The sequence below is a fragment of the Acipenser ruthenus genome, chromosome 6, assembly GCF_902713425.1.
Source record: "Acipenser ruthenus chromosome 6, fAciRut3.2 maternal haplotype, whole genome shotgun sequence".
Lineage (NCBI taxonomy): Eukaryota > Metazoa > Chordata > Actinopteri > Acipenseriformes > Acipenseridae > Acipenser > Acipenser ruthenus.
The window spans coordinates 25,107,470-25,129,660 of record NC_081194.1 but is presented as its reverse complement, the minus strand read 5'-3'; the positions used below and the strand labels follow the sequence as shown (position 1 = coordinate 25,129,660).

The 22,191-nt window shown below is 34.8% G+C and overlaps 1 protein-coding gene across 7 annotated transcripts in view; it reads left to right on the top strand.

Annotated features, from left to right (window-relative positions):
- LOC117411059 (1-phosphatidylinositol 4,5-bisphosphate phosphodiesterase beta-4) overlaps positions 1–22,191 on the top strand; it is a 145,500-nt gene that overhangs the window by 84,942 nt on the left and 38,367 nt on the right. For 4 of the 7 annotated variants that reach the window (XM_059025281.1, XM_034921635.2, XM_034018107.3 and 1 more), the window contains 16 exons: positions 3,047–3,126; positions 3,224–3,277; positions 5,907–5,988; positions 7,309–7,409; positions 8,472–8,529; positions 9,711–9,819; positions 10,277–10,487; positions 11,297–11,390; positions 11,881–11,960; positions 12,091–12,175; positions 12,274–12,364; positions 14,699–14,794; positions 16,386–16,406; positions 17,558–17,658; positions 18,110–18,178; positions 20,605–20,746. In XM_059025281.1, the coding sequence (XP_058881264.1) occupies positions 3,047–3,126; positions 3,224–3,277; positions 5,907–5,988; positions 7,309–7,409; positions 8,472–8,529; positions 9,711–9,819; positions 10,277–10,487; positions 11,297–11,390; positions 11,881–11,960; positions 12,091–12,175; positions 12,274–12,364; positions 14,699–14,794; positions 16,386–16,406; positions 17,558–17,658; positions 18,110–18,178; positions 20,605–20,746 (1,474 nt within the window). The remainder of the gene's footprint in view (positions 1–3,046; positions 3,127–3,223; positions 3,278–5,906; positions 5,989–7,308; positions 7,410–8,471; positions 8,530–9,710; positions 9,820–10,276; positions 10,488–11,296; positions 11,391–11,880; positions 11,961–12,090; positions 12,176–12,273; positions 12,365–14,698; positions 14,795–16,385; positions 16,407–17,557; positions 17,659–18,109; positions 18,179–20,604; positions 20,747–22,191) is intronic. The other 3 variants (XM_034921636.2, XM_034921634.2, XM_059025282.1) reach the window with 2 other exon arrangements.

Genomic DNA, 22,191 nt, shown 5'->3' with positions numbered 1-22,191 from the left:
GAACTTGTCCTTTTGCCAACAGGAAAAAATGAAATATTCCACTTTCTTGGAAACATTTATAAGCCAGAGGCAATCGCCTATCACTAAAGCCAAACACTCACTCTGTCTGCAGGGTTTCAAATATGTGGTTTTTTTTTTTTGGTTTTTTTTTTTTAATGTTTTGATGTAAAATTAGAAACAAATGTGTTTGTCGTAAACATGTAGGACTACATTAGTAAATTACATCCTGAATCTGCTTTCTTGTTAATATCTGTATTATTGAAGTATGTGTAGATTGTGTTTGTGAGCATCCTAATACATTGGCTGGTAGAAAGTACCTAAAAAATATTATTATTAAGAAGTGCTTTCAAATGTATACTGTATCTAGGATCTCATAGATACAGGCAATGTGAGTTCTGTCTCAAGAAACTATCTGATCTCATTTACAGTCAGGGAAACTGCTGTCCTCTAGTGCTTTCAAAATTATATTAACGGTGAATGTTGAGCTTTTATGTTTTATAACAGTATTGAACTGTAAATCACAGCAGAGATAGTAAGACATAGCAGTCGGGTGCTAATGCAGTAGACAGTGTTCATTGTAGGTTGGGAGTTGAGGTGTATTGGGAGGAAAATCCCATGAATTATCACCATTCACACAGTTTTTTTCATCAGCACCATGACATATTTACAGATACTGTATGTGATGGTCTTGAACTGTAATTACTGAATTAAAGTAGCAGTCAGCAACTTGTATATATTGGAAACATGAGATCAGTGACCTTAGCCTTCAGTATCTTTGACTTTGACCAGACAAAAAAATATTATATTCATTCAATTAACCTAATAGTATTAAATAGCGTTTTTATATATCAGTATTATAGAATCGCCGCTAAAAAGATCAGAGTACTTTCAAATGAATGTAATATGGGGAAATCTTTTTGAAGTTTGGCATAAAGTCACTCTGTCAATGTCTTCTCATGTACAAGTATTTATTTTACATAAAGCGTGTACATTGGTGTGGTTCCCAGTGGCTCACCTAGTAATGCAGGAATGCAATCTAACCTGTCTGTTTTAGGTCCAGTAGGTTTCAAAAATTAGGTTTTCCTCAGGTGAAAAGAGTTTATTAGGTTGACAAGCGACAATTGAGCTTCAATCCTCCTAGGGCTGCAGCATTCAAGTGACATTTACATTGGGCATATCTTGGGTAAATAATTGAACACTATTAAATAATAATAATAATAATAATAATAATAATAATAATAATAAAAGCAGTGAATTAGCCCCTAAAGTCAGTAAGTTTGTTGTAGACATTATGGGGGTTATTTTCAAAGGAGATCCGCTGGAGGATAGTGCTATACACAGTTATTTTGACAGTTCTTTCTGCACCTGTTTTTCCCATCTATTGAGTATTTTCTAAGCTGCAGAAAACATCAGGAATCTGTGCGCTAGTTTGCTTCATTAGTTTTTCCAACGCTTTCTTTTTGGTGGTATATATAATGGTTTAAGAATATGTGTCTATTCTCCAAAGGCCAATGTGGTGGATCATTTAAACTTATTATTATTATTATTATTATTATTATTATTATTATTATTATTATTAATAATAAACTTGCACCAGTTTGATTTCCACCTGCTTCAGAATTGCCAATACATCTGTCTGCCATTATAAAGTGTGACAGCACTTCAGATCATAGATGTAACTGCCATGTCCTCTCAACCTTTTCAGGCACCCTTTATGTCCCCCTCAAAATTCAGGATGTCACATTTTCATGTGAACAAACAGTATGCATAGTATTTTTTTTGTTTATATAAACCGTAGCCTACATGCCCAGGATGTGAAAAACAACTTCATTCAGATCACGTCTTTGTTTTTTTATCCAACGATATAAAGAAGTGGTTATCCTTTCAGTTTTCACCTTCTTATTTGCAATGTAACATATCACTGCTTGTGACCCCACTATTAATAGTATGTACTGTTACCACTGACTTTCACAAACACAAGTGTACATAAAGCTAATTATTATACATTTGGACAACAAATGATGTATTTTCTGGTTATGCTACAATGAGGGCATTTTTATTGTATTTTTAACAGATTAGCAGGTGGAAAAATTCTGCAGATTCTGTCGTTTCCACCGAAAATGAAACCCTTTTTTCCAATAATCGGGCCCTATCTATCTATGATGAGATATGTGATGTCTACTATAGATGAAAGCTGAATTTTCACATTTGTTTAACTTTCAGTTCAATTTAAGAAGTTAATTGCAACCGAGTACATACATGAATTGGTTACATAATACAAAATAAAAAATAAAAAAGTTTTAAAAGTGGTTTAAAATAACTGAAGCATATAAATAAAAACACTACTGCTTTAGTAATGTTCGGTTCTGTAAACAAATATTATGTTCATCCAGAACAGTGAATTATATATTACTTTAGTATTTGTAAATTCTCAATTTTATTCTTAATGCTCCTTTACCTGATTGTTCACTGAATTTCTAATGTGAAAAACAAGCTAAAACTAGTTACATTTGAACCATTCCATTACACCTGTGACAAAAAAGATGGAATTCTGGAAATGCATTTCGGGTTTCTCATGACAGGTGCCCTTGAGTAATTTATAAGTGTAAGCTCTGACCTCATCAAGAATGAGTCATTAAAACCTTCCATGGTGTCATTTTTCTTAGCTGTCCTAACTGTTAAACCTGTTTAATATGTTACTACAAGACAAGCCTCTCTCATCTGTCATTCTATGTCCTTATACCAACATTTAGAATCTACTGTATTTGAGAATTTGTAGAATATGAAATTATTGATCATATTTTGTAACAAATTTACTTTAGATGACTCAGCAAATAAAAGGGCAGTAGAAGGAAGATTGATGCAAATGATTGCTCATATTTAGTAAATTCTTAATCACTTTGAATATTAAACATATTGAATGTTTAGTTTATATTTTGAGGGTTTGGTTCTGAATGTTATATACAGTATACAGCACGGCCTCGTGTTATGCCTGTTCTTTTGCAATACAGCTGATGTCAATATAGTTTTGTCTATTGTTTTTTAGCAATGGATGGAAGGATTGAGATCAGTGATCCATAACTTCAGAGCTAATAATGTCTGTCCCATGACTTGCCTAAAAAAACAGTAAGTAAAGTACGGTCAGTAATGTAAATTGAAATGACTAGTAAACATGCTGGCTGATTTCAGATATAACTGTGATCTTGTTTTCTTTTATTTTCAGCTGGATGAGGTTATCATTTTTGACGAATACAAATGGAAAGATTCCAGTGAGAAGGTAAGGGGTACATATACATTTTATTTTTATTTATATGAAAATAAAAACAAAAAAAAACATCTGGTCACTGTCTGGTACTATAACAGTGGTTTTCAACCTTTTCATCTCTAGTACCAGTGTTTCCAACAGCGACCACCAGACCAGGTGTACCAGTAACTATGTGCAGTCTTAAACTGCTGTTGTAAAACCGAGACCTACCCCATTACAACCAGTAGTGTGTCTGTACTCTGTTGTTTGTTGTCTCATTCTGCTGAGTGGTTAATCTATGCAGCTGATGGCTGCAATTAACTCAGCATGTTTATAGTTTAAATATTTGGCAAGTGTTGTGTATTGAATTTGTGACCGCAACGTTAACTGTGTACAGTTATAACATAGGAAATAGCCTGCTGCAGCTCGCATGCTCACTGTTGGTGAAGTCCTGATCTGACAGCATGTAACACAGGCAGCTCGCATGATTTACATACTGTTTTTATTTATTTATTTCAGTAAAAACAAGTTAAACTGCAGTGAGTTTGTTCTGCTATATGTACATATTAAATATACCACAGCAAGCACACCGTCATACATTTTCACTAGCACAATCTGAGAGCTAAATTTAGTAAATGGTGTTTAATGCAATCAAGCAAGCTGCAGTATATAGTACACTTCCTAATTACAGTCCCAAGTATTTATGTGTGTTCTGCTGTCACATTTTTTAAATGGTCAGTTTGAGAAATAAATTTGTTTTCCCTGCAACAGCTGACCCTGTTTTAGTACTGTTTTACATAATGGTAACGGTGCTCTTAGATTACTGTGCCTGCTTCTTTGGCTGAAGAGATGTTATCAGCTCATCATCTAACTATGAAATCTTATGCAATTAAATCATATTTAAACTCCTGACAGTAAACAATGTAACTAAATCTATTATATCTGAGATACAAGACGCAACAGACGAAAAAAATCCATTCCTGTTGACTCAAAACTTTATTTAGGCACTCTACGATTTGGCTGCCGAAAGATAACATTGTTTTTTTGGAGTTCACAAAGATAACTTCTTTCAGCTTGGTACGGTAACCTTTTCACTTCCTTGTTTGTTTAATTCTTGCACTTTTTGCTGCATTACAGCCCTTCATTAATAATTTTCTTTATTTTAAGATTCCAGGGCATTTTGTTAATGGCACGTGTGCAAGACACAAACCTTAAGTGTATTTTTATTTGTTAATGTTCTTGTTCTACGTTTCTTAAATGCAACTTAATTTTAAGCTACTTTTTTTTACACAACAGTACTCACACATGTTTGGTCACCATCACAAATTTTTTGCAAGAAGCTGGTGTTAATACAGCACCTCTCTGCACTTACAAGCATCTATTCGATTAAATTGTTACCGTCCTTCTCGCACTTCAGTTTATTAAGACATGTGATATGCGTTTTTTGTTTTTATACAGACCGACAGCATGTCGCATTCATAAATATTGACACTTGCTTTTAAAGAGAGATGCAGCATTTTTGTGCCTAACCCCTAAAAAACAGCTGTCAAAATGTTTTTTTTTGTTTGTTTTTGCATTTGTAAACATTGTAGTCGCAGTCTGGTGCCCTACATTGTCATTTCTCATTTCTCTGTGATTCAGTGGTACAAACAGATACATTACGATGGTGTGATTGAGGGAGCATTGTTTTTTGAGGAATCATATCATCATAAAGAACTGTCGGTGCGTACCAGTGGCAAGCCTGTCGCGTACCAGTAAAGGTACATGTACCACAGGTTGAAAACCACTGCTCTATAACACTTTGAATGACTTCATATAACTGAAACATATATTCAAATGAGAAATATAATCAGAAGACAACTGTAACACCCTACTCTTTTGAATTATTGCATTCCCTTGGATTACATAGGAGGCTGTGTGGTCCAGTGGTTAAAGAAAAGGGCTTGTAACCAGGGGGTCCCCAGTTCAAATCCCACCTCAGCCACTCACTCATTGTGTGACCCTGAGCAAGTCACTTAACCTCCTTGTGCTCCGTCTTTCGGGTGAGACGTAGTTGTAAGTGACTCTGCAGCTGATGCATAGTTCACACACCCTAGTCTCTGTAAGTCGCCTTGGATAAAGGTGTCTGCCAAATAAACAAATGAACACAAAACAACTGAATACAATAACGATGTACCCAGCCCATCACAGTCTTCATACATTTTGTAACCCGTACCCTCAGGCACTGTTTATGTTCTGTTCAAGTGAACCCTATCTGAGGTTATTCAACTCTTCTTCACTGCTTTGTTTTTAAAGGCCTGGTTTTCAAAGCATTGTCACTATGAATTAAATACTCCCAGAAACCAAAAATGCAAATTAATAATTTTTGCATATTAATTTCAACAGCCTAATATTTATAAAGTTTATAGTTTTGCAGCTGATAAATGTGAGTACATTTACTTAAAATCTCCTTACCAAGTTTTGAAAATCAGGCCCCAAAAAGCAGTACTTAGACCTACGTGCTACTTCAATGTAGGTGGCCATTTAAAGTATCTGTGTTAAAGCTAATTGTTCGTAACAAGAACATAGCAACCCTTTGTATTAGTGCATAACATACTCTATCTTAGTATATTTTAGTGTTTTTTAAAACCTTAACACAGTGTTCTGTATTTCAATAATTTAGCATAACCAGGACCTTTGCATCTGGCAAAACAGAAAAGGGGATCTTTCAAGCACTTAAGGAATTAGGTCTTCCCAGTGGAAAGGTATGTGGACAGAGTAAGAAAAGGTAAAACTCAAGCAGCAGTTTCTGTTATACTGTATTGTACCGACCCAGGATTTATACTGTTGCAGGACTGGTGTGTGTGTGTTTGTTAGGAGGGAAGCGGTAAGCTTGCCTCAACGGGGATTGGTGGGTGATGTCAGGGGAGGAGGGGATGTGAAAGCAGGGGGGGGTGCCCACATCAGCGCAGGCACAGCCGAGCGAGACAAGCTCAGGGCAGGTTCACATCAGTGCAGGCTCGCAGGGGCCGGGAATAATCGTCCCAATAAACCATGGATTCGAGTACCTGAAAATAGTGTGTGTCTCCTTCCTTCATTTTCCACTGTATGCTACAATATTAATTTGGCTTGTGGTCATTGTAAATCATTTCGGGAACAAAAATGCCAATATTCATTAAGGCAAAATACAAATAACGCTATCTACTAATTATGGACCCCAACAACCTCATTATAACGGGGTTTATTTCAGTACCATTTATTTTCTACTTGCATCCAACCTTTTTATGTGGTCAGTTACAGAGCACTTCTAAAACCTTATCAATGAACTTGCCTTATTTGTTACACATCATGTGTAAATGGATGTATCATGCTCACACGGCAGATCTTTATAGAACCATATTTGGAAAACAGGGAATACCATCTTGTTTCCATGGTACTGTTATAATTGTGCAGTGCGAAGCACTTACATTTTTCAAGGTTATAGTAAGGCCTTTATAATAAGTGTGACAATAAAAATATTAGGTCTAAACATTATTTTTTCATATATTTCATGTATATGTAAGTTTATATTATGTCTCAAACTACACAGTAATTACACAGTAATGTCAGTCATAGTGACATAGTTATTACATTGTAAATAGATACCCACATGTTCAAATACAGTGTAGATGATGTTAGCAACTTACAAAATGTTTTTTGTAATTAAACATCTTGTTGCGTTGTAACTTCACAATGATATGTATAATTACATTATAATTGTGCAGTTAGAGACAAGTAGTGTCTTACTGGCAACCCTGTATAGTAACTACATTATTTGTTGTCACATTCATTAGTGCATGCATTACATTTACACTCACGCAATAGCACCTGCATGGTAATACTGACATCAATGGCATACAAATTATATATCTTAGTTTCAGTATTTAGATTTCATTTGGTTTCTGTACAAACACCACATAATTAATATAAATTAAGGACTTTGCATGTAAGCAGGCATGCTAAGAGCTGTACAAAATAGTAATATGTTAACTGGAAATCTGCATTTTTTTATTTGTATTTATTTTTGTATTTTATTTTTTTTGCAGAACGATGAAATTGAACATTCCGTCTTCACTTTTGATAAGTTTTATGAACTTACTCAAAAAATCTGCCCCCGGACTGACATAGAGGAGCTGTTTAAAAAACTGTAAGTTCACACTGGAAGCATATCATTTAATCAATTGTATATATAAACAGTTTTGCCAAAAAAACCCCAAAAAATACCTATAAATATTTAAAATCAGTGCAATCCAGTCAGAAAGTTCTGTACATCCAAGTAAAATACACAAGAGGGAAGTATGGGTTGCACTGGTCGCCTTGAGGCCCAATTGCCATAAATATGGTGATGTCACTAATGGGTTTTCTTTGCATAGGAAAAAATCAGGACTGAATATATAAATAAGATTTATACAATTTTTGTACAATTATAATTGAAACAATGTAGCTATCCTTATACTAGCTGCTTTTCAAAAGTAGCAAACATCTAAAACTCTGATAACTGTCCAACTATAATAGGGGCAGCAGTGTGGAGTAGGGCTCTGGACTCTTGACCAGAGAGTTGTGGGTTCAGTCCCAGGTGGGGGACAATGCTGCTGTACCCTTGAGCAAGGTACTTTACCTAGTTTGCTCCAGTATAAACCCAACTGTATAAATGGGTAATTGTATGTAAAAATAATGTGATATCTTGTAACAATTGTAAGTCGCCCTGGATAAGGGCGTCGGCTAAGAAATAAATAATAAAATAATAATACTACAACTGCAGAACACCTAAAAAGCTGTTAGTTGTCATTATCACAGTTGTTAGTTTTGTTATTTGGACATTTTTAAAAGTCATTATAAGGAGCAACATAATTAAAAGTGCTTCTCTGTATTCTCTAAAGCATACTTTAATGTGTGAGCAGCCAAGCAAGCACCTGGAAACAGTCTGCATCTGCTATACTAACTTCCTTTAAAAACCTAACCTGCTGATTTAGTTTTAGTATTAACCTGTTTGTTAAACTAACTAGGTGTTGTTGTAATGATTGAAAAGTGATAGCTGAAAACATAATTTCAGAAAATATTCAAATAGAATACTCACGTTTTTTAGCAATAACCAAAAACAAACAAACAAAAAAGGATTTATAGTTTCATGGTGTAGCGTGGTGTAATGTGAAAATGAAACTCATTTGAAGTGTGTAACAGATACTTTTTCTGATTAATTCCTTTTCAGCAATGGAGACAAAACTGATTATTTAACCGTAGACCATTTAGTCAGCTTTCTAAATGAAGTAAGCTTTTTTCATTCATTAACTTTCTGTGCAGTGGCTTGTTTTTCCATATCTTCGCAATGCATGCATCATGCTTTCATATTCTGTTCTTGTTGTTTGCTAATCGAGCCCATGTTGTAACCACGGCAACATCCAGGTGCGCAGAAACTCCTACTTCACATGCTTTTGTGCTTTGTCCTTATGTATTTTTTGCAGCTAAAATACACAAATTATTGCTGTATTATCCACATCAATTTAAATGCACTGAAATGACTGCTATAAAGCTATTTAACAAAAAGGATTAGAACATAATGGACCCCTTTTTTTTTTTTTTTTTTAAGTTTGGCCCTGTTTTGTTCTTAAGGGAAAAGAAATGCTAATGTACATGGTTTTCTGCCTTCAGAAAAGCTTTGACAATTGGACCAGATGAGCACAGCTTTAATATAGTCAGACTTCAATATACGTCAGACTTCAAATATAATGGACATGAGTTACATGGATCTGCAGTTTTATTTTGGGGGGGGATTTAAATACAATTTTCTTACCCTGAATTAGCTTTAGCACCCTTTTTGTTGCCTGGAAACTCTCCAACAAGGCACAATATTAACAAGCAGCTTCCCATGTTTGTCCATGGGAATTAAGGTCCCCCAGTGCTTTCTGTGATGGAAATAATGTACCTTTCAAATATTATGACATGTTTTTAAACATATTGCTACGTCTTTCCTGCTGTTTCTGTAAAGGATGGCTCTGTGTTTGGTAAGTGTAGTTTTTATTGAAAAGGGATTCAATGTTTTCAGCAAAGAACGCATAAGGGACCAACATGAAACAGAATACTCTTTAGGGTAGTTTTACAGGAGGAGGCTGTGTGGTCCAGTGGTTAAAGAAAAGGGCTTGTAACCAGAAGGCATCTGCTAAATAAACAAATAATAAAATAATAATAATACTTTTCAAAGTGAATAAAATATATTAGAAATTCAAATGCAGTGAAAATGGCACTGATGCTAATGAAGGGTAGAATATTTTAATTTTTAAAACATCAGACCCCAAAAATAGAACCCAGTGTCACTGGAAAGTAGATAGGTCTAATGAATTTAATACAGGTTTTTATTATTTATAAAGCCATTTGTAAAACAATAAGCCAACATAAATCAAAATATGGCAAGATCCGGCCAAAAAAATGTTTATCTGATTTTCTTTACCAGAATCAACGTGACCCTCGTTTGAATGAAATTCTGTTTCCGTTCTATGATCCAAAAAGAGCAATGCAGATAATTGAAACATATGAGCCAGACGATGCACTAAAGAAACAAGGTAATCAAGAAAAGGCCTAAGGAAAAGGATTACAAGTAAAGCATGAATAGATTGCACAGTTAGTAATACCGGTCTTACAATGTATTTCCCTGCTCTGCAGTGCCCTCTGTTTCTCTCTAGTGGTTATCTTTAGAAATAGCATTAGGCTGAAGAGAAATGACTATTTCCAATTTTTACAAAACAGGTATCTTTAATTAATTACTGTAGTGAAGCAAGTAATGAAGCAAAAGTGGAGCAGCATGTATTTGAATTAATTTAACACATCAGTTCTTTCCTGTGTCATTTTATATTAAGAAATAAAAAATATTTAAAAAAAGGTTTCTAATTTCAAACAACAATGCTATTTATTTAGCTTAATATTTGAAAATATACAGTATAAAAAGACCAAACTTAAACAGTTGCAGATTCACCCACAGCACTGAATAATAATAATGTTCTTGCATTTGCACGTTTGAAGGTCGGATGTCCAGCGATGGGTTTTGCAGGTATCTAATGTCAGATGAAAATGCTCCAGTCTTCCTTGATCGTTTGGAGCTGTACCAAGAAATGGATCACCCTTTGGCGCACTACTTTATAAGTTCCTCCCACAACACATATCTTACTGGCAGACAGTTTGGTGGCAAGTCATCTGTAGAAATGTATCGGCAGGTCCTTCTGGCAGGATGCAGGTCAGTACTGGCAAGAGTTCTAAGAAGACAAAACAAAATGGCAAAATACTCACTGTAAAGTTGAAAGGATACAAGCAAAACCTAAAAACCATTTTGCAGTGAATGCACACCTTTCCTAGCTTTTATTAAAAGACACTGTAGTTTTACAAGTAAACATAAGGCCTTCACTCAATCCCTTTACCAACTTCAAACTTGATTTTCTCATTAGTATTTTGTCATTGAAAGCTATATAACTACATGTGGAGTATAGTATTTCATTTTTTACTACATATTTCCAAAACACATAGCAACACTATGGGGCCTGTTATAAATTGTTGCATGCATAAATACTTATATTCTTAAACTCCTTATTAATTCCTGTGTGAAATTATAGGCCCCTTTATTATCATATAACAGTAGAAAGAGGTGGGATCCTTTAAATACATTTTGATGGCGATACCTGGGCCCTTCACTTTTTGTCATGTGTACAATGATCCTAACAATGAAAGAAAATACAAGATGTTAGAAAAATTATATCAATCTGAACAAACAGATATTGGCCAACCTAGAAGACTTTTGCTCCTATATTCTGAGTTTCTTTCTAACTGAAGAAAAGTTGTTCAAAATTGGAAAAACGGAATATTAAATGTCCGCAGTATATGAATATTCAATCTTAGTTAGTAATTCTTTAAGTAAATCAATTGTTAAAGCTTTGTAAATAGGGCATCGTGCTTTTATGTAGTTTTATATAATGTGTGTATTTAAAATAAGTAAAATAATAATATTGAAATGTTTCTGTTTTCATTTTTTTTATTGGTAATACTGTGTAGATGTGTAGAATTGGATATTTGGGATGGGAAAGGGGAAGACCAAGAACCAATAATAACCCATGGAAAAGCCATGTGCACAGATATTCTCTTCAAGGTAAAAGAAAAGTCAAAGCCTTTTTTTTGTTAAATGTTATGTACCATTGCTTTGGCATACTGCTGTGTACCATAGTTGTATACACTATTTTAAAAATCATGAAACAAAAGGTACCATTGCCACACGTCCAACTCCTCAGAAAGCTTTTGAGATACAGATTTCCTAATTCTATATATAAAGCCTAAATGTGCAGGTGATCAGCAATCTAATATGGCTGTCATTGGCAGTCGAAATACTTTTTGTCTTTCTAATGAAAAATATGAATATCGTACAATCAAAATGAACAGTTAAAACAGTAGCAAATTGACTTCAGAGTAGTGGATAGTATTGTAGTATTGTGTCACAGTAAATGGACATACATAATGTATTGGAGTTTTTTAGTTAATTGTGTAAAATGATGATACTACGAGATAGTGCTTTTTCATTTACTGATGTGTGTGATGTGACTGATTCTTGAAATAAAAAAGCAACATCCTATTTATTCTCTTAGGATGTAATTCAAGCCATTAAAGAAACAGCTTTTACTACATCTGAATATCCAGTGATCCTTTCATTTGAAAACCACTGCAGGTGAGGCTATTTTTTATTGTTATAATAAATTAAACAGAATGGTATAATATTATTTTTTAACGTATTTTATATCTCCTTGAAGTTACATTGATGAATTGGTGTACTGTACATGTATGTATTGTTATTTTAGTAAACCACAGCAATTTAAGATGGCAAAGTACTGTGAAGAGATTTTTGGAGATCTGTTATTGAGGCAACCGCTTGAAGGTTTTTTGGTAGGTAGTTTTTAAATTGCATATACATGTTCTTATAAATAGAAAAGAGATATTACAACGACAGCAGCCAAAAAAAACATTTCCTTGACATTTTACAGCTTGAAGCTGGACAGCCTTTGCCTTCTCCCAATGACCTGAAAAGAAAAATACTCATTAAAAACAAAAGGCTCAAAGCTGAAGTTGAGAAGAGTAAGTCAACATTTGCACAGCATACAGTTTTTGTGCCGTTCATATGCAAGGGAACCACAACATTGACTTTATAAAACTATGAACCCTCACTCTAGAGCAGGGACTCCCAATCATGGTCATGGGGACCCACTGTGTCTGCTGGTATTTATACAAACTGAGTTCTCAATTACTTAATTAAACCCTTAATTTAACTGATCATTTGCTTAATTAAACCTTTTTACTTGTTTTCAGCTCTTAAACAGTTGCAGATTTCAAGTTAGCTATAACATTGAGTGCGTTCACGATACGCAGACTTTGCTAAGTCTGCGCAGATTCTGCGGAAAACCTGTCCAAATTCATTGTCTGCGTGAACTCAGCCGGAAAAGACGTCACCATGTCACGCATCCACAGGCTTTAAAGTCTGCACAGCCGCGTAGCTTCTCAAAAGGTACTGAGCTGGAGCAGCCGCGGCTCAAAACAAAATACAAGCGTTGGCTGACAAAGAAGTGTGTAGGCAACCAGATACAATCCTCACTCCATGTGCTACTGCCACCTAGTCAGGGGGTGTGAATCGCCTTCGAGTCATGTCATTAATTATCTTATGAATTACATGCTAGATAGGCAAAGTTTTAATACAAAGGGAACTTCGATTGCATCCACTTCTTCTGCGATTAGAATTTCTCTCAACACCACCTCCATTTTGGTTCTGCTCAGAACTGTTGTTCATCTACCAAAGCTGTCCACCCTGTTTCTGCACAGACTGTGACGTTACGCGCAGACTCCTGTCTGCAATCTAGCCGGCAAAAAAGTGTCGTGAACGCACCCATTGTATAAGTAACTTGAACTCAGCTTAAGATCTGAAAACAAATAAAAAGATCTAATTGACCAAATGATCAGTTCAATTAAGGGTCTAGTTAAGTAATTAAGAGCTCAGTTGGAATGAAAACCAGCAGACAAGGTGGGTCCCCAGGATTGGGAAACCATGCTCTATAGCAGGGGTCTCCAACCCTGGTCCTGGAGAGCTACTGTGGCTGCTGGTTTTTTGTTTCAGCCAATCTCTCAGTTACTTAATTGAACCAATTATTGGCCTAATTAGTCAAGATTAACAGGTGTTTCAGATCTTTAGCCACTGATGATGTAAAGACACCTATAAAACCTGCTTGAAGGGGCTCTCCAGGACCAGGGTTGGAGACCCCTGCTCTATAGTATCCCTCCTTTCACAGATGATTTAAAAATATACACAACTCTAACAAGTATTGGGGAATAATGATACTGGGGGTTATTAAAATTCAAAACTATTATAAGCAAGAAAAACCTTTATACAGTGTGGCATATCGAAAGCCTGAAATGCAAATAGTGCGTATATATAGGGTTAGCAGGGAGGGGTTAAAATCCTCCCTTCCAGAATACATGTGAGAGTGTGGCAGGAGCCTTAAATGAATCTGTCTTTGGGCTTTCACCCTACCACATACAGCATGTGTATTTAAAATTGCTTGAACTTAATATGAGAATGAACCTCTGCTTTCAACCATGCATTTACTTATTTTTTTATTTTTTATGTCTGCCATCATGCTTCAGTTCAAGAACCAGAATTTCATTTCCCTCTGTTTTGGAAAAAAAGTTATATTTATGTATTTGTATGTTTACAAAATCAGGTCCATATAATCTCTGTGATCAAAATATAGACAACATTAAGACAACTTTGAAAATCTGGTCCAGTCATTTTGGAGGGTAGTGCATGAGCAGTGGATGGAATGAGTAGTAATTAGAATGAGTAGTGGCTCTTCAAAGCAGTCCTATCCTTTTCTGTGTCAGGCATTGTTTGTATACCTGTATAGTAGATCCAATGAGGCTGGCACACTTCACAAAACCCATGTTGTGGCAGGTGGCATTGACCAATCTACCACAAGACCACACTTACCATTTGAATGTGCACTTCACAGCAGGCTACTGAACATATAATCACTCACCTTTTAACAATTGTCTCTTGAGACCTGCGTGTATGGTCAGTTTTGTCAATGTTTGTCTGCTTCAGTTTCTACATACTATTTAATAACTAGCCATCTAGCATCCTTTGTAAAATCTCAAGGAATCTACTGTTTTAGATGCAGTATTCATGAGTGCGGTAGAAGGAAAGTAATCAATGTAGTTGCTAGACTTTTAATATACATATAATCAGATATACACAGCGTGAAGGTTATTTCATTTGTAGCAACATTTGCACAGTATATACAGGGAGAGGGTTAACATTGGAATTGTTTTCAATTACATATTTGCATTAGCACTCTTTTAGTAACTTTGTGTGCCTTTTTTGATATTTTAGCTCATTTGTTTATGTATTCATTTTGTCCTTAGAGCAACTTGAGGCATTTAAAAGGCTCATGGAAGCTGGAGAAACAACAGCTCCCGCTAACATTTTGGAAGATGAGAATGAAGAAGAAATAGAAAATGGTAAGTTATACTGTTACACATTTTATCAGCTTACATTGCCTGTCAGGTTCGACCGGGTCAACTAGTGTAACAGTTTAAATATTGAAAATGTAAAATTTTAACAGATGTAATGAAATTCTAAGACACCTGCTACCCTTCCTGTCATTTCAATATGCCCTCATTAAAGTGGACTTGAATATACTCATATGTACATAAGCAGACATATATTATATCGTTTAGACTTTGCATTGCTATGATCAGACTTATGGGTATTTGCATTTTGACTAACCTTGATTGTGGCTGCATAAATTATATTTAGACCTTCTGATTTACTGGTCTAAATGCAGCAGCTCATATTATACACCAAGGTGGGATGAAGGAACAGGGGGTCAAAATAAGTATCCCAATATCCACTTTGTATATCAGTTTAGGTTTCCTGAATAAGGGTTTGTATAATATCAGAAACTATATTAGGTGTTTATACCTGCACCTATGGCAATACAGTAGTCTCTGGCTAAGAGAACACCCCCTGGGAAGCAAGCAAAGTGTTTATATAGCTGAAGTGTTCTCTAAGACGAAGTTAGCCACCAGACACAATATGAATCAATACATAAATAAATACATATGTATTACTTGTAATGACGCACGTGCATCAACATATGACATTAACTGAATAAGTAAAAGAAAAGCAATAGGCAAGTGTATGTTAATAAACTATAATAATAAAGTAACTGTCAAACTAAATTAACATACCACCCTACACACGTTAAAAAATGCAGCAGCAATATACAAGGCATGCACATTATTTAACAGAATGGTGAAGCAACTCACCAGAATGGAAACACCAAATTGCTTGGCAACTTGTGTCTGATTCAGGTTTTCTTCAAGAACTCTAACAATTTCCTACAACTTTTTGTAGCAAGAGAAATAGCGGCGCATTTTGCTGTTTGTTTACATGCCATTTTGTAGTGATGAGGTGCGCTCGTACAACTCAGAATACAAAATGAGTCAATGACATGATAGCGATTCTGGAAAGATTTAATAAACCAATCAGTGTGCCTCAAGACACTCGCGTGATGACAAGTCACATTTGAAAATAATTTTAATTTAAGTTTGATGATGATGAGTTATCAGGTTACAAAAGAGTGCTGTATCCATTGTGAATGAATCGCTATTGGTGGTAAGAAGGTGTTATTTTAAGTTCCTTTTACAATGGGAAAAATATGTTTCACCACAAGGGAGTTCCCGTAGGCAAAGTTTTCTCTTAGGAGGTGTTCCTATACATGCAGACTACTGTAATAGAAATAAAGGTGGTAATATATCACAGTTAACTGTTGAAACCGAATGCACTGCTTGCAATACATACCTTTTTTAATTATTTACTTTCAGTTAGTAACAATAATACTTAAAAAAAGAAGACAATTTTACTTTCATTATATGTGTTTGAAATTTAAGTTAATAAAAATAATTCAATGTATTAGTAAAACCTGAAAAAAAATATGATAAAGACGTTGATGTTGGTCAAAAGGAAAACGATATATAATTGGCAACAAAAAAATATCTTCTTGAAAATCTGGTGATTAAACAATTCTTTTATTGTCCTACATTTTAGCTTGCCCCAAACCAACAATTGGTAAGGAAAACACTTGGTGATTGAAAGACCCTTCTCTATCTCTGATTTACTCTACTCTTTCTAGTTTATGCCTGGGATTCTTTTATGTCATTAGTGATTAAGTTGTTAGGGCATAACTCTATTACTACACATTGAGAATAATAGAATTTAAGTTTATACAATGTTAAATACAGGGTGGTTATAAAGTCTCTAAGCCTCATTCTAATGCTTCTGTAGCAAAAAAAAAAAAATTCACTGCCATCTGAACTTAAAAAATTCAATACCATCTGAACTTAATACCATCCATATTTTTCATTTCTTATCTGTTTAATATCCTTCATGTGTGTTTTGTATAATTCTCTATTGATGCTTGGATCATTATTTACCAGACTTACTGACTTATGTCTGTGGGGTCTGAAACTGTGATTTGGTATAGAGATGTTCCATTTACCAACTCTTTACATAAATTATGGTTGCTTACCTCTCATTAATTTATTTTATAATTATTTTTATTCCTGTTTTTGAAAAATAAGACAACCATCAGTACTTGAGATATATACAACACAGAGACGAATGCTTTAGAAAATCAAAACATTTGTTCATAATTCTAGTAAATAATGGTCTACAAATAAGACAATGGTCGCGTAATGAGGTATTAAATCATTATTTCTCCACAGCAGCATTACAGAGTTGTATACTGACTTACCTAATCGCCCTGTATAAAATATCAGTTACTGGTGCTATAATAGTTTCACTTATTTTAAGTATTGTTTCCATAATTTAAAATATTTTAAATACTTTAGAAAACAAGGCACATTTGAACTTGTTGTATCTGGCAGGAACACGTCTTTATGTACAGCACAGACAATATCAAATTGTACAAAAAAATAAATACACACATTGTAGTTTGCATTTAAGGTTAAGGGTAATTAAAATCATTTTTGAGCTGTACTGAATTCATGTTTTAAATGTTACTGCTTTACTGGTGTTGGGTGAGTGCTGAACCACTTTGCTATAGAACATTAGACACAACAGATTAACTTGCATCCTTTCTCTAATTCTTACTTTCTCTTTTTATTTTGCCTGCTGGTTTACTGTACTTACATGGGTTCTGTGTTTTAGTATTGCTGTGTATAGCATTATTCAACTAATTTCACGTTTTGTCTTTTAAGCCGACCCAGAAGAAGAAGCACATCCAGAATTCAAGTTTGACAGTGACATATCCTCTGATGATTTGAGTCAGACAGAAGCACATACAAACAGTGTAAAGAAGGTGGGTTTTTTGCTACAAAACAAAACCTTGATTCTCTACCAAACTATATTCCAGGGGTGCACAAATCTGACTCTCGAGGTCCAGAGTTCACCGGGTTTTATACTATAGGTACCAATAAGTATCTAACTGACTGAAAGGAGATTCATTGCTTTAATTAACTAACTATACTTTAGGTGTAACAAAGAGCAGTAGGCTTCCGGGCCTTGAGGAGTGCAATTGTGTACCCATGCTATATTTCCTTTGAGTTCTTTACTCTTGTCAATTGTATGCTAATGCTTTGTGCAGACCGTCTACATACTATTACATGGTATTGCAGTTTACTATAGGTCGTAAGGCTGTTTTTTTTTTTTACAAATGTGTTAGTAATGGTGACCAAAATAATATTTGTTACCAGTTTATCTGAGTATATTTTCTTGATAAAAAAATGGGTAAATGGGTTTTTATCTTTAAGGTTACTGAAGAAGATGTAACTGAAATAACTGATGTAACAGATGTAGCTGAACAGGAAAATAACAAAAAGGTAGTATTTAAGATAAATAACAGATACTGTAAAAGATAAAACATGGAATAATTTCTTGTTTACAATTGGAATTCTGGATGTGTATGCAATTTAACCTGTTTTACATTTTTCAGATTTCATCCTGTTTTAATGCTGCCATTTTGTCCTATTTTTCTGGGTTGTCTCATAATCTACAGCTATGGCCAAAAGTTTTGCTTCACCTAGAATTTTAGGATTGTGAGACATCTAAAAGGTACTGACAATGTCGACCCAGGGGACTTTTTTCGACCTGAAAAAAGAAACAAGGACCAGGGGTCACAAATGGAGATTAGATAAAGGGGCATTCAGAACAGAAAATAGGAGGCACTTTTTTACACAGAGAATTGTGAGGGTCTGGAACCAACTCCCCAGTAATGTTGTTGAAGCCGACACCCTGGGATCCTTCAAGAAGCTGCTTGATGAGATTCTGGGATCAATAAGCTACTAACAACCAAACAAGCAAGATGGGCCGAATGGCCTCCTCTCGTTTGTAAATCGATTTGTAAAAATTCAAAAAAGCTATATAAACATGTAACGGGGTACACCCCACCCCTGTGTGTATTTTTTATTATTTAAAATGTATGGTTTGGTTTTTAAAAACACGTTGTTATATTTTACAGCATGGATGAGGTTAAAATTCCACATCGATGTTAACTCGTGTAGAATGTGACCATCTCCAGTTTGATTAATTTATTGCTAACCTGGAGACGGTCACATGTATAAAAACCTGCAGCTTTGGCTAAACGAGGTTGGGTGTTCAGAGGTGGAACGAGAGAGCGAGACAGTAAGAACTGAAACTAAAGAATGAATTAACAATTGCTATGTATGCTGGCTTGACACCAGTGCGATACTTGTTTTATTTAGTGTTCGCTTTGTTTTGGCCAACATGCCGTTTCTTTTGAAAAGTTTTTTGTTCAAACTTTTTATTTAACTAATAAACTCACACATCAGTGCTTCCTACCCAAGTACTGTGTGCTTGTCTGTTCCTGGTCTGACATCACCACCAGCCATCTGGGTCACAGAACATAATTTAGATATTTTAATTTAACATCATGTAATCAAAGAAACTACAAGTCTCCTGGAAGCCATGATAGTAGTACAGTATTTCACATTTGATGTGGCAGGGTGACCTGCCCCTGTGTGTAGATTGTGTTTTATGTTGTATGTAGTATGTTATTGTTGGTGTGGGCAGCAGTGTGGAGTAGTGGTTAGGGCTCTGGACTCTTGACTGGAGGTTTGTGGGTTCAATCCCCAGTGGGGGACACTGCTGTTGTACCCTTGAGCAAGGTACTTTACCTAGATTGCTCCAGTAAAAACCCAACTGTATAAATGGGTAATTGTATGTAAAAATAATGTGATATCTGTATAATGTGAAATAATGTGCTATCTTGTAACAATTGTAAGTCGCCCTGGATAAGGGCGTCTGCTAAGAAATAAATAATAATAATAATAATATATAATATTGGTAAACAGGATATAGTGGGGCTGTGGAGCACGAGTGATTTAAAATATATAGTTGTATTTACGCGAGGATTGTACAATCACTTCACGTGCAGATAAAATGTGTATTAATATGTGAGCACGGGGAGAGCACAGATTTGTTCACGTGCTGGGATTCAAGTGAATAATTAATTAGTAATTGAATCCCAGCACAATTGTATATATAGATGCACGAAGCACTCACTCTGGGTTGGGGTGTTCAGTGTGGAGAGAACGGGAGAGAAAGTCAGGAGTAAGCTTTAATAAATAATTACAATTGCTATTCGTGCTGGTTTTATTTAGTATATCTCCAGTGTTTGTTTGTCTGTCTATTTTGTTTTGGCCACCACGCCGTTTTGTTTGTTCAGTCAGTGTTTGTTCTGTTTTGTTCAACCTTTTATTTTCTGTTTAATAATAAACGCGCACGCAGCGGATTCATTCCACCCTCAGTACTGTGTGTTCTTCCGGGTTGACGTCACCACACCAGCCAGCCTGTCCACATTGATTTGGATGTTTTTTGTCAGTTTTTCGTTAACTATATGGAAAACTACAAAGCGGTATGTAATTCAATAACATAACATTATTCAGCAGGTTTAGTTAATTGTATAGGGTAATGCAAAACTTTTGGCCATAGCTGTATATTAAAAATACCTTAAGCAGTGTTTGTTAAAATCAAAAACTAGAAATGTAAGGTTTGTTTGTTTATTTTACTATATAATTAACTTAACTTCCAAAATTAAAGTCTGGTGTCATATAGGGTAACTTTTAATGTGATAATTTTTTTTTTTAAGATTTCTCATTTATAAATGTTGTACTGTATAATTAAAGAATTAATTTGAGTTGTAGAGCATTTACTTTGTGTCACTCTATCCAAACTGATCATATATGCAATCTACATGAGCCTCACAGCTTTTGTTCTTTACTTGCAGGGTGGTATAACTGTAGAGGATGAACAGGCTTGGATCACTTCATATACGTATGTAGGAGGTACAACTAATATTCACCCGTACCTATCAGCAATGATTAACTACGCTCAGCCTGTTAAGTTTCAAAGCTTTAATGTGGCGGAAGGCAAGTATAAAGCTAAATGAAATAATTTTAATATCGACATGTATTTATGCATCGATACTCCTTGATTTAAACCTTTTTATATTTTCAATTTCGAAACATTATTACTGCTAGGTGATAACATGTGGATTGATCCACAGGGAGGCAGTACAGCACAGGAGAGTATGTTATAACTTAATCAGCATACACACACACACACACACACACACACAGTCTGAAGCTGGATTTTCTCTCTCTGTCACTCCATGGACACATTTATATGTATATATACACATGTACATATAAGTATAAACACACAGACCTTGTGTATATCATATAATGTGCAAAATTACTCCTTTTTTATTCAAAGATGCTGGTGAAGACAATGTGTGGTGTGTTATCTGTTCAACACAGTCACAGATATCATCTGCATGTGGTTTTAAAGAGATTAATGTAGCTACAATTTACTCGGCTTTTGCACAAGTGCATGTTACAAAAGGTGTAAAAACAGCTTTGCACATAGTAACCCTTATTAACATCTGATGTGCTTATTTCTTTTTTGTTTGTTTTTTGAAGATTTTTATAAAATAAAAATTGTTGACAGTGTAAAGTATTAAGAAATTGGCCCCTATCTTGTCATTTGTGATAGCTAGCCAATTTCTATCAGTTCTGTAATGCATGTTTGGCTTTTATCTTAAAAAATAATGTATTAAACCCAAGGTAAATATTGGCATGGGGGTGGATAAAATACAGCCAATTTTTTTTTTTTTTTTTTAAATACCAAAACAGTAAGTGTACAAACAAAATGGTACCCGATTTATTTATTATATATAAAACACCATTTAAAATGTTTTTATAAAGAAATTACAGTTTGATATTCTTGAAGCTGGTTTGGACTGTTGTTGGCTTTTTAAACAAGCTAACAGTGACTTTCATCCCCAGTTACAGCTAAAAATACAAACCTAGAGATGTGAGTCTCATGAAAAAGTTAATCACCATGACTTATATCCACAGTGCATTTAGAAAAAATGAAAGTTTGACATCCAGAAATGTTCATATACCCCCATATTCTAATATTCTCAGTAACTAGAGTTGAGGATTATCCAAACCAAGTTTCATCACAATTAAATAAGCGCTTCTCTAGATAAAAATATAAATGTGACATACAGAGAACAGACAGGGAGCCTCCATATACCCCAGATTCTAATACACTCTTATAACTTGTGTTAAACAGTGACCTTAGCAGGTTTCATCAGAACTGGACAAGTGGTATATAATTAATATATAAAGCCCTTTTTAGCTGATCATTGGACAGTTGTTTATCGAATGACTGATGAGATACTTGCCATTTGACTGATGAATGTTCTTGTAATGAGGGTGCCAAATATGCTTGATGGTTTACGATTTTAATCTATCTTAAAAATGAGTTCCCTGCCTGAACCACCGCTTTGCTAAATTGAACAATCCTA